The 13,733-nt window shown below is 37.7% G+C and overlaps 1 protein-coding gene across 3 annotated transcripts in view; it reads right to left on the reverse strand.

The window, feature by feature from the left end:
* The window catches only part of ARPC5L (actin related protein 2/3 complex subunit 5 like), a 92,426-nt gene that overhangs the window by 30,140 nt on the left and 48,553 nt on the right, over positions 1-13,733 (reverse strand). The window contains exon 4 of one of the 3 annotated variants that reach the window (XM_072431875.1): positions 70-594. The exons of 1 other annotated variant lie outside the window; for it this stretch is intronic. In XM_072431875.1, coding sequence (XP_072287976.1) covers positions 532-594 — 63 coding nt within the window. In that variant the 3' untranslated portion in view covers positions 70-531. Of the gene's footprint in view, positions 1-69; positions 595-2,348; positions 8,647-13,733 lie in introns of those variants that run through there. One more of the 3 variants, XM_072431874.1, reaches the window with a different exon arrangement.

Below are 13,733 nucleotides of genomic sequence, written 5' to 3' on the forward strand. Positions count from 1 at the left end.
TCTAAAATATTGCATGAACAAGTCAAAAAAACAAACAAACAAACAGTCCTATTACATAGGTTTGGGTCATTTTGTTCTTTAGCAATAATGTTTTTAATTGGGTATTTTTAGGTTTACAGAGGAGAGTAAATTTCAATTTGAGCATAACTGAGTGAGGTCACAATGATTGGGGGAAAGGATACAGTTCCATGTTACTGGCTGCAGCTCTATGCGTTTTCTGTTATAGTGACATTTTCTTGGTCATTAACGAATAGGTTTCACCACTTTCCTGCAATTCTACTACTTGATCCCCATCCTTCAACATAGTATCCGTTTACTAAAAAGGACTGGTGCTTGGAACAAAATATACCTCATTAAACAAACATACATTCATGTCTTGTTCCCAGTCAGTAAAAAGAAACATTCTCAATTACATTTTCCAAAACAGTTTTAATACATAGCACTCTGCAGACAGGTGGGCTGATGAATCCACGCTTCCTTCACTGCTGGAGCCTTGGGACAGGTCATTCTCAACTCAGCTAATACAGTCTTTTACACAGTTTTTCGTGAGGTCAGAACTCGGACTATTGAACCAAGGCCTCCTAATACTAATGCCTGTAGGAAGAAAAAGAGACCTATGTAAGATATATATGTATCAGAAACACACAAGCTTAATTACATTATGAAAGCAACAAGTTAAAAAAAAAATCAGATTTTTGTACTCACCAAAGAAATCCTCAAGTCCATTGATGGACACAGAAGTGAAAACAGTTTTAACCCTCTTCAACTACCAGTATTACTTAGTTTTGTAAAATGGCAGTACCAAACGCATGATTATAAACAGGGGGGTGGGACATAGGTTTCTCAATAGACTCCAACAAAATTTTACAGTGGGTAAAAAAAAAATATATATATACATAAGTGTACATACACAAACATAAAAATATATATAGATATATATATAGATATATATATATATATATATATATGAAAAACATAGGAGGGATTACCTACAGCACAAATAAGTCTGAAGGACCTTACACCTGAAATTAGCATCAGATGATGTAGAGAATATCTTAGAGAATAGGCGGTCTGTCACGAAAATATAGGTAAAGGCCTGATTTAAAATCCCAAAAAAGCATTCACTGCTTACAGGAGTGAACCCTGGCAATATAGTTAAGCACCAAATGTTTCTATGTAATGTACAAGCTTTATAAAGTAAACAAGACACTTACTTGATTATCCCTGAGTGAGCCAAACCCTCTTTCCTTTGTTTCTTTCATTACCTCTCCCGGCCACTGCATTTCAGACAAAGGGTTGCAGCAACAAAACCAACACTAAAAATCCAAAATTCAATTGTTTGGATTAAGCCAAGCCAGGTATTGATCAACAAGCTACAAACTTGTAAATCAGCAGTCCCAATGCTGGTAGTCATGGCTTGTAACATTTTTGATCACACTATACTATGTCAAGACACTGCTTCCTAAGGTAACCCAGCTTGCCAACTATTTCAGCAACAAACTATAGGTAAATTGGATCATTTATGTATAAGACTGTTGTAGTGTTGTCCAGTAATATCCAAATGAAATGGCACTTGAAGTATTTGGTTTTATGATGAAAGAACAGGATTATTGCCCCGAGTAATAAAATGTTCTTGAGGGAAATGAGATTCCAGGGATAAACTACACTGCAAAGACAAGGTAATATCTGTCACCAGAATCATCACACAGGAAGAAATTACTTCCTATTCTGGATGCCAAAGCTATACCCCCTTAGGTAGTGCCAGACCCTGCAGATGGACAGAGGACAACTTTAGGAGAACCTGCAGTAGAAGCAGAGGGTGAGATGAAGTGAAAATGACTTTTCTTGGCAGAGGCAAATAGAGAGAGCAGTCAGATATCTAGGCTTCTCTCATTGAGGAAAATGAATGCATAATTTAACCCTGAGGAGGATCATTGATGATACAGTATTGAAAGTCTGTCTGAAGAGATGTTGTCCTTGAAAAGGTCATACAGATTTATTGCTTCTTACAAAAAAGTAATGCACATTAGTGCCAAAGGACCCTGTGCACATGTACTGAAAAGAAGGCAGTATAGAACCTAAGGCTTCGAACTGGCCATCACAGCTAAAGTATTTGTCAAAAAGCTGAGCTGTGGATGCGCAGCTTTGGTTGCCAGGATACCAGGCAATCCCATCTTCCACATGCATGTTGGGAATTACCTTTTCCCTCTATGCACAGGAATTACATCATCCTCAACCAGGCCCATTCCAGACAGACAGCCCAATCAAAAAAAAAGTATCATAGGATTAGTCCTGCTTTAGGTTGCACTTCTACCAATATCTTATGTTTTTGTGCTTACAGTGTATGATTTGTTTTTTTTTTTTTTTGTTGGTGTCACTCTGTGGCAAGCTGAACTACTGCTTGTTCCAGCTGGCCTTAAGTCCATCCTTTGAAATATTTAAGCTGGTAAAGCTCTACAATTTATTCCCTACATTTATAAATCTAGGGTAACTTTTGTTCCTTACTAAACTATCCACAGGCCTCAACTTACTATCCTTGCTTTTGGAGTTCAGGTGGTCCGATTGTTTTAACTTCCAATGTAAAAGTCTGCTATGTTATAGTATGGATATTTTAGTTCTCATCTATCCCCAATTTTTTTTTACATCTAATGGTCTTTTAAAAGTGCAGAGAGGTTCTACTTAAGAGATCAGCAAGTTTAGTATGCCATAAGGAAAAAAGGGGACGCACAGGGTTATGTAATTATTTTTCTTCTACTAGGAATTGGAGGTTACCACAGTATCCTATTATATATATGGTAGTCATAGGTTCTTTAATAAAAAATCATCAAGCTGGCTTTGACCTAGGGTATTAAGCTGCAACGTTCACAAAACTTATCTTACTATATTGGCACAGTTAACTACTATTTATGTTGCTTTTTGTTGATGTTCAGATGTCTGACCCTCTCTTACGACCACATCCCTTTTATGCTCTACGTCATTGGGGGTTGGGCCTTCTTTTTGTCCAGTGCATCTCATCCTGTATTATTCTCTTTAAGCATATGTTTGTTTCTTCAGTTTACAAATCACACGCTTTTAACATATTGTGGGTTACCATGCAGGTATTTTTTTCTCCCCACAGTCCCACATTTCCATCCAAGTTTCTTGACTTGTTGAGGGGGTCCTTCCTCCTTTATGACATGTACAGCATCAAATGAATTTGTCTTCTTGTGGGTAGGTCCTGGGGCCTTACAAATTGACTCTTTCAAAATTGATAATTAAATTTAAGCTACTACAAGCTGACCACATTTAAGCCAACTGGTCATTTACAATTTCTTGCATACTTGGGACCCTTAACACTGATGCAGTTACAAATGTACAACCCATAATTTTCTCCCTGGTCTGGATTATCTGGCTTCTTTTGACTAATCATACTAAATTATCACCGTTATTCTTTGTTTCCTCTAAATTTTTTACATAACTTCTCAAATATTTACAATTTAAAAAAAAAAAAAAAACTTATCACTTCGAGTTAACTCTGCTCTCTGGCTCCTGAGGTCCCAAAGTGGGACAAAGTGTTTACAATGACTCCCCATAACCTATGCATTATCTCTTCATTATACCTCCATTTACTCTGCCAGATTTCTTCTTTCTGAAGGATGCTTCCTCTTGGGAGAAGAATTTTAAATTTTTCTCGGAAGACCGGGTATAGTTATGAATTTAGTTACCATCTCAGGTTTTCAAGATATTTTGCTCATAAGCTTTGACTGTGCTGGCATTACATAGCATATCAATAGGCAATGTTTTATTCGGGGAACAAGTGCTGTCAAGAACCAAGTATGTTTTTGCATATCAGGTGGCATTGTCCAGTAGTATTAAAGGTATAGTCTTGTGTCCATCATTTTATAGCCTTAGTCATAATTTTGGAAAAACCTTTGATGAATCATCCCCGTAAGACCTTGCTAAATAACAAAACGAACAATACTTCAACTTTTAAAGTTTTTTCTCTTTACAGTGACAAAGCAGGTGATTGCTAGGTCTTGCAAAATCACACAACTTTTGCTCTGGAGGTGAAATACTGAATAACTTGGTTACTAATCAATGAAAAAATTGACTGACACAATAGTCAGATTATAATTTTGTTTTAATAAAGATATCACAATTACATAATATCTATAATATTTACAATATATATATCAATAAAAATAAATATTTGACATTATGCCAAACTCAAATATAAATATATATATCCTAATATATAAATATATATCCTAATTTTGTGCAACAAAATCAAATACATTTCACATAAACTCCTATAGTAAAATACTAAGGCCACAAAGCACAATCCCATCACAATGTATTTAGCTTTTTTAAAAAATCAAACCATACAGCAAAATCTAAGGAGTGCATATAGGACAAAGAAAGCCACTCACCCACCAGAGCAAAACCTGATGCTCCTCCAAGCCCCCTCTGCTATTTTTCTTTTCTCAAGACCCCAAAATTCCTGCACTGTGTGCAGAATATAATTCATCACCACAACAGGGAGGATTTTTCTCCCTATGCATGCGTACTTACACAGGGTCCCAAGTATGCAAGAAACTGTAAATGACCAGTTGAACCACCACACTAACTGTAAACCTTTTTGTAAATTTCTGCATTGAAGGAGAATTGGAGAAGAAAGTGCTTCATGGTCTCTTCTGAATCTCTCATTTTGGTCTCAAGCAAACACAGTCTCTTGAGAGCTGGTGCTGATAGATCCTTAAGTAAATTTTACTGTAAAAGGCAAGCCAAGTCAGGTCTCTAAACATCATGGGAATCCTAGTCCATATTACTTTATCTCAGTCCCTCTCACAAAACTGGATTTGGATAATCCCTTAGGGCCAATAACTCACCAAAGAATAAAAACAAAAGCCACCTCTCCAGAATTTTTCTATTGTTTTTTCTGTCCTCCACTCATCGGCCATTGAGTCAGTATTTTTCCTTCTACCCAACCTTCTGGACATCTGCACCAACTTCCTGAAGTCTTCCCCACACTCTTGCATTTCATGCAGAAAAGGCACAGGGATAGAAGGATAATGAGACACACACACACAACTAAAAAGGAACAGGAAAGCAATGATTCCACTCAAACGGTCATCAGCAGAAATGTCTTCAGATACACATGACTCATTCACATCTCTCACATGCTCTTACATATCCAATGGCAGCAGATCTTCCACAATCTCGGGGCCAGGGCATGTGCAGCCTCCAGGCATTTTCCATAAATTGATCCTCCTGAACACAGATGTTGCACCTTCTGATGTTACAATTCCTCACAAGGTGACCCAGCCCGACACAAAAAATATTTACCTCACACACAGCAGCAAAATCCCCCCTCCCCCCTTAGCAGCATATGAAGTCATAGACTCCTGGGGGACTGGCCTTGCCCCTTGAACTGCGAAATCACTCTTAGCAACAGGGTTTATACATGGAGATATGTCATTAGGTGCACGCATGGTATGCTTGAGTCTGTAAGAATTCCAGCAGAATTACCACTTTGTGCAGTCACTCACACGTGCAGTCAGCTGATTCCCCATCAGTCTTTACAGGCACTTCAACACGTCCTGGTGATCTTGCACCAACCAGCACCGTGGGACTAACAGTACCAGCCTTCCCATCATCATCCAAATACAACCTGGCCTTACTGCACGCTTGTATACTCCCATCACGGTGAACACTGCTTGTGTCTCCTTTCTCCCTGTGCTGTTCTTGGGTCTATGCACGTGTGCGCACTGGGAGACTTCAGCTTGCAAAATCTGAAAGTGTGACACAGCCTCAACTGTGGTGCTGGTGCTAGGAACCTTGCCAGGCCAGGGTAATTCATCTGTGCTACAAAGTAGTCTTTTCTGTAGGCAAGCTTTCTTCTCCTGATGGAAAGTCAGTCTCCTCCTCAACTGCCTTGGATCCTCCAGGAATATTCCTGATGCTTCCCATGTCTCCAGACTGACCAGTATGGCTTTGAAAGCGTTGTTCATTATTACACTTCTCACTGAATGCACCACTATGCAGCATCATTGGGTTTCTTGCTTGAGTATTTCATTTTCCAGCTGCTTTAACTCTTTAAAGGCTTTCACTTTCTGCTACGGGCTCAGTTGTGAGCTTCTTTCCTTTCCCTTTCCATTGCTTGCGGAGCTGCAAGCCTTTATCTCCAGCTTAATCTATCCTAACCCTCCTGAGTTATTTCTTCCACCATCTCTTCTGGCGTCTGGGACAGATCTAAAGTAATGCTGGAATCATCCCACTTCAGAAAAAGTGGGTTCAGGCACTGGGCCTTGCCTAGGAGTAGTCATGTTTTTCAGCCTGCATAATTGCACAGACCAGGCTGCTCAGGACACACTGAGAGCTGATGGTGGAAGATCATCTTAGGGAAGTGAAGAAGGAAATTAGCAATACCCTGCGATGGAACAGGAATAGGCGAGTGGTGGGTTTAGTTCAGTTTTAACTGGGCTGGTGCATGACATCACCATTGTCTCTTACTATCCCAATTTAGAACAGGCCTCTATACGGTTTTAGATATTTCAGACCCAACAGTCATGACATGCATGCTATTGATTGTGTAATTGAAATATTACAGTATTTGTGGATTTGTTGTGTAAAAATCTCACATCACATCCCCAATTATATACTTCTAAATCTAAAGAACAATTTTGTGTGGAGATTTTTATGGTGCACAGCAATCATTACATAAACAAACCAATATAAAAAGCATATAACCATTTATTTTTAATTTAAATTATTTTACACTTTATTTTTAAATTACATAAAAACATGTGTTATGCTATTTAACACAGACCAACTAATCCTCATCTTAACAAATCACATAGACTTCACCATTTAATGTGCATTTACAGATTATCCCTGTTCCTAACACGTTTTGCTTTTAGGCTTCATCAGAAGAACACAGCAAAGGAATTTCTCTTATTACAGTGGTACCTCGGTATAAGTCCGCTTTGGGAAAAGTCCAACTTAGTATGAAACCTGTTTGGACACGAAAAATTTTGCACGTTATACAACATTTGTGCTAGAACTTGTATGGGTCAAAATGAGTCATAAAATCACGCGCTACCCTTGTTTACCTCTCTGGAGACAAAGGCACGACTGCCCACGAGTGTCAGTATGCCAGTTGCTACCATTCAGTGAACAACCCGCGCTATAACTCTCCGTGAATTACATAACATCTCCTCTTACTTCCTTCTCAGCACTATCCTAGTAGGCACTCGACTCTTCTCATTTTAATTTATTTCATCTAATTGCTTTGGTATTAATGTATTTTAGTATTAAGCAGTTTTTAAATTATTTTATACAACCCCATCAATGTATAATAAGCCAATAACAATAGGATTTTTTCTTCATGGGAACGGATTATTCCGTTTCCTTTTACTTCTTATGGGAAACATTTGTTTGGTAAAAGTCCTGTTTGGTATAAGTCCAAGGATCTGGAACGGATTAGGACTTATACCAAGGTACCACTGTACATTCTAGAAAAATTTATACAATTTGTTTAAAAAAACTACATACAACATTATACTAAAATCCACATCTATTTGAATACAGAAAAGCCACTCACCCTCTTCTTTCTTTTTGATTGAACACAAAGGGTTAAGCAAGCATAAGTCACTTTGGTAGGAAAGAGTGTATATATAATCACCAACACACACCCTTTTAGCAATCACCAAGGAGTGATAATTGGAAGGAAAGGTTTATCACTTAAAAAAACTCAAATACCATCTCTTAAAGAGAATATTAAATGTTTCTCTGCCAGATTTTAATAAGAAAGAAACCTCAGTATAAACTGCATTTCCTAAAGAGCAATATACATATATATATATATATCACTCAATATGCATCCTACCTAAAACACACTAAATACATGAAGTATATTTACATTTATGCAAATACTTTTTACCTAATGTGCATCCTATCCTCTACCAAAAATGTTTATATACTATTTTCAACTTTAATACATACATATATTAAATCAAATATACATTTATTTGTTCCCTCATTTTTTAATATTCCAAATGTATTAAATTAAATTGTGTCTCATAGATTGTGTCTTATCAATTACAACACAACTATTAGTAATCCAATAATTGATTTTTATCAAAATTAATGTTTTTATGTAATGTAAGAATAAATGGTATATGCTTTTTATATTGGTTTGCTTATGTAATGAATGCACAAAATTATTCTTTGGATTTATAAATAATTGAATCATTAATTGAAAGAGTTGTTAAATTAATAGCATTGTGGACTGCACTTAGTGAGGTCATTCATTTTATAGCTCTTATTTAAAGCGTACCTAAACTCAGAAATTTCACTTTACATAAAAGGGTTTTGTTTTTTAATGCAACACCCTTTGAAAAAATATAAAAGCCTCCCAGGATATCTACGTCGAGATGCTCGGGCATGCCCAGGAGACTTTTCGCGCAAACAGAAAAATTTGCCAATTGCATGCGCAGTGAGATCGGCAATTTTTTTTTATCCGTCACCTGATCTTGCGCCTGGGTCGGGTGACGTAGGATGAAGAACCAGGAAGAAAGGAGAAGATGGCAGCCTCTGGATTTTAGGGACGGATGTCGAGACGACGCGGCACCTGATGCAAGACATCCTCGGATGGAACGAACTGCCCTGCGGGATTGAAGGTAAGTGTATTTTTTATTTTTTTGACCAGTTTTCAGTTTAGTTACTTTTAGAGGAAGAAAGGCAGCAAAAAGTTGATTGGAGGGGAGAAAAATATAAATGAAAAGTGCCGAAAATGATCAGCTGCTCAGCTAAAATGAACTCAAATGCTTTAAAATTGCAACCAAAATAAAAGAAACGCCAAAATTGCAAAAACAGCTAATGTCAGCTCTAGGAAGATCAAAGGAGGTCTAAAGTTACCTGTGAATACAATTATATTTAGTAGATATGAAGCCTATGTGAAGCCACCGCAAAGTCCCAAAAAATATGCTGAAGTGGTTAAATTTTGCCAAAGAACACACTGACTGACCTAAAAAGAAACACACAGCATTTTGTGAACCAATAAAAGCAAGATTTTTCTTATTGGGTTAAGGAGCCCCAGATACTTTGTCAGTTGACCCCCAAACATTGAATACAAGCCAAAGCACACTATGAAGACAGTGAAAAATGATGGTGCAAGCATCATGATGTGGGGATGTTGTCTTATCCCAGGGATGCAATGCCCTTGAAACACACCAGTAAACTATATAAGTGATTTATTGGTGCCAGACCAACAAGATCGATGTTATGGAGTGGTGAGTGCAATCACTTATGTGGAGAGATCAGAAATGCTGTTTTGGTCAAAACCAAGAAATACTGAATTGTGGAGTGTATTCCAGTCATCCTGGGCTGGAATAACTGTTCACAGGTGCCAGAAGTTTTGTCGATTCCACACAGATGTGCAGCAGTTCTCCGAAACAGTGGTTACATAACTGAATCTTATTTGTTCATTGGTTCAATCCCTTTTCATTTGTAACCTCTGTTCACAATAATTTGGTCTCATAGTCTGGTCATTCTGTGATATTTGTTTCTCTGTTATTGTCCCGAATTCCTGAATGATGCCATGTTCTTTGGTGAATCTACTTTCTTTGTATTACAGCATAACCTTCAAAAATACATTGCCATTAACTGCCTTCCTGATATGTCCTTTAAAACCACAGTCCACAAACAAGTTGGCAAGAGCCAACTCTATTTGTTTAGTGAAATAGCTGCCATTAGGATTACTTTCATGCCTTAGATCCTTTACTTTTTTCATATTCTTCCTGTCCTTTCTCATGTTATGGGAACACTCAAAGTTTCCCATGAATTGTAGCACATCTAGCCCAGTGTCTCCAACCGTGTTAAATAATACATTCATGTGCAAATTTGTCACCTTACCATGCTGGAGAGCACTCTATGGGGAAACCTTGAGGCATCCACTGACCATTTATGGCAGATTCCTTCCCATATTAGTACCAAGACAACTTTGGTCAACTCCTTAAGGCTTTGGGACTCTTCAAACATTATAGTTTTCTGTATATTTTCCACTTCTAGCTTTCATGCATAACCCTGCTTTTACTCCACATAGTGGTTTGAACACTTCATTTCCCAAATTTCTGAGGTAGAACTTTATTCCTTTACGCAAGTTTCCCCTATATATAGCCATAGCACAATTTGAACTTATCTATGATACGGACCCAACTCCTGCAGTCCTTTATTCTTTCATCACACTTGTGGCAATGCTGGCAGTGTCCTGCTGTTTTTGATCCAAGAAGTACGGTCTACTGGCTACACTATTGTATAGTTCTATTTGACACAACCCCACAGTTACACTTCTTTATTGCAAACCTGATACTATTTAAATTCATTAGTTTTGATTATCACATATCCTTACTGTGGCCAACAATGTACTACATTGATATTGAAATATCCTGAGCTATTCCAGATGTCTCCTGGATTCTCCATACTGAAAAACACATAGCCAGAACATATTGGGTAAATTTGACTCTACAATGATACCTCAGCTAACAAAGATAATTTGTTCCAGAATCACATTTTTTAGCCGAAACATGATTTCCCATAGGTTTCTATAGAGAATCATTTAATTTGTTCTAGATGCTGCCCACAATCTAAAAATTGTGGTAAAAAGTTTATAAAAATAGTAAAAAGCACAATATAAAAGGTCTTAAACTCACCAACAGCTTCCCAGTTGGAACAGTCTCAACATATTAAGCAGTGTGGTATCAATTACTGTTTGAAATTCTCACTGTGAGGTAATCACAAAGCAAAAAAAAAAAAAAAACCTTTATTGTTAAAGCTTCTGGAGCAAGCTGCGCTTTGATATGCAAAAAAAAATAGCTGAGTTCATATTAGTTAGCCTCTTAAAGTGAAAAAAGAATTGTTAGCTGAAAAATTTGTTATCAGGGCCACTCGTTAGCCAAAATATCAATGTATTTAGCCTTACGCATTCATTTATTTTCTTTAATCTCCAACCCACATGCTGACGCAACTTTGCATTTGCTCCTGTACTACCAGACTTCCTTCACGTTTCCAACTACCACCCTTTTCTCATCCTTCCCTGTACTTATATCTTAAAAACCTAGTAAACTGTTGGGACATCCATTTCCGGCACCTGATGAGGTAGACGTGCAAGACAGAGTTCCGTCTTGATCTACCCCTATGTTTCGTGATTATATCACAGACATTCGAGCAACACCTGCACAAGATTCAAGAAGAGTTAGTGAAGGAAGCACGCAACATAGGAAAGCTGGAGCAACGTATAGACACAGAAAAACAAACATCCACCTAAGATACAAAACGGATTGCAACCATGCCCACCCAGCTGGCAGCACAGAGTATGTCCTATACACAAAAAAAAATCCCAGAGCCCTCCACGTTATTGTCCTGTACTTAGATTTGGCAGACCTTCAACGTATATTACAGGCCTCTCTTACACAACAAAACCTGGTGGCAGCAGGCCATAAATCACTTATCTATGCAGACTATTAGACTAAAAAAGTAGAGTCTGGGGAATGGTAAGCAGATGCTGGCCGGACATCTGCTCGCGAGTCTTAGGCTGGAGGGCAGGCCGTTAGCCAGGTAGGAGGGAACGGGCAGGAAATTTAAAATAATGAGGATTTTTAATGTACCGCTTTTACATTTAAAAATCCTCATTTATCATACTGCCAGGGAGGTTAAACAAAGCCCAGATGAGTCCTCCAGAGTATGGTGGTTGTGCTTCAAACAGGAGTGTAATCACTGTTTGGAACAATATGACTTACATATCTGTAACTGGGGGATGCAGATCTCTTTAATCATGGTAACAAATCTGGTAAATTATTAGTTAATTTATCGAGGGGAGAAGGGCGACGGCAAAACCTGTGCGTTTGAAAGACAGAGGGGGAAATTCAGATCCAGACAGTCAATGAAACCTATAAGCAATATTATGAACCCTTCTATTCAGCACAGTCAACAAAAGAGGAAAGGGGACCAATTCTGGAAAAAGTGAGGGGTTCTCCTGTCCATGTCCTTCATTGCGTTAGGTTTATCAATAATAACTTTTAGGTCAGCTTGGCTGATGTGATGAACAGCCAGTCCTTCAAAACCGTTTTTATGGCCACCAATATACCTACCGCTACCACTGCTCCTCCTTCAAAAAGATAATAAAACATGGTTTTATTGGGAAAATGGGTAACCAATGATTGTGCTGGCAAACCTCAAGCTACCAAAATGCCATTTAGGGGTCCATTTTCCAAGTCTAAGACTTCATAACCTGTTGAGTTTGGGGAGATACTTAAAGAGTCTGGATAAACTCCAACTCCTTTTTATTCCCTCTCGAAACTAGAAATATAGTTTACAGCTCTGTGATTTTTATCAGGCTTGGTACATGTTTCCATTCGAGAACTCCCCACTCACATTAAACAGAACCTAGTACTCAGGGACACAATTATAGCATGGTAAGAGATCAACAAATTGGATGGCTCCCCAAACCAGCCTACACCAAAGATGCCTTTAACATCTTCACCAGCATTCCTTAAAGGAAAGGAATCCTCAGTGTTCCAAAATTGGGTAACTAGAGGGATACACACAATACACAACTTCTGAATCCCCAAAGCCGTATCAGGATTTTTGGTGAATTGAGGGAAACATTTCAGTGTTCTCCCCAGAAATACTTTTTGGCCGGGTGGTGGGAACCTGTAGCTGGGTTGTCAAAAAGGGGGGGTTGTCAAAACACAGCAAATTTGGTGTTCCCAGTTGTTCATACCATAGGTATCCAGTAACCTCATTGTTTCGATGTATACTTTGTTCCAACTTTGTAATGCCGGTCCCGTTAGAATTTCCAATTTTTCCATTTTAGGTGTTTTGTCCCAACTGTTCAATGCCGTGTATTGTGACCCAACCTCCTAGTGTTCCAAGTTTTAAGAGTGTAATCCCTTGTAGTAGTGTAATACCCTGTTTCCCCGATGATAAGACACTGTCTTATTTTTTTTGAAGGCCAAAATATGCTCTAGGGCTTATTTTCAGGGGGATGCCTTATTTACCCATGAAGAAGACTACAGTACACAGTTATTGTTCATGTGATATATATATATATATATATATATATATATATACACACACACACACACACATACATACACATAAAATTTACATGCTACTGTAGAAATTTTAACAGATTTGTTTTTTTTTATTTAAAGTTTATTATTAAATTTTGGACATATGTCAGTGAGTTATGCCTTAAACTTATAGGCATACAATGTAAAATAAATTTCCATGCATAAAAATCTAATGCTTTTTACATGAAAATATGGACAGAATTACAACGCTAGGGTGATTAATATACGATTAGTTGATATACAACTAAAATATCCTTAGTGGCAAATTTAAAAAAAATGGAATTCAATTAAATTCATGAGGATATAACATCAAATTCAGATATAAAAGTAATTAAATTGGGAGTGCATGATCAAATACCTCTTTACCTAAAGACATTCATAAAATCAATACATTACAATGTTGAAAACTTACTTTTAAAATGTTTGTTCCCATCGTGAGCTTTTGGTTCTCTGTTAGATTATGAGTTGTGCATCATCACTCAATGGACAGATCCCCTAAATGCATCTAGTCCCGTGTTCCACGTGGTGCTACCGTGTTTCCCCGATTTTAAGTCATCCCCAATAAATAAGCCACCCCCGATTTTTGAAAAAATAATTAAAATAAGACACTCACCCGTGAAT

The sequence above is a fragment of the Pyxicephalus adspersus genome, chromosome Z (assembly GCF_032062135.1).
Source record: "Pyxicephalus adspersus chromosome Z, UCB_Pads_2.0, whole genome shotgun sequence".
Classification (NCBI taxonomy): domain Eukaryota; kingdom Metazoa; phylum Chordata; class Amphibia; order Anura; family Pyxicephalidae; genus Pyxicephalus; species Pyxicephalus adspersus.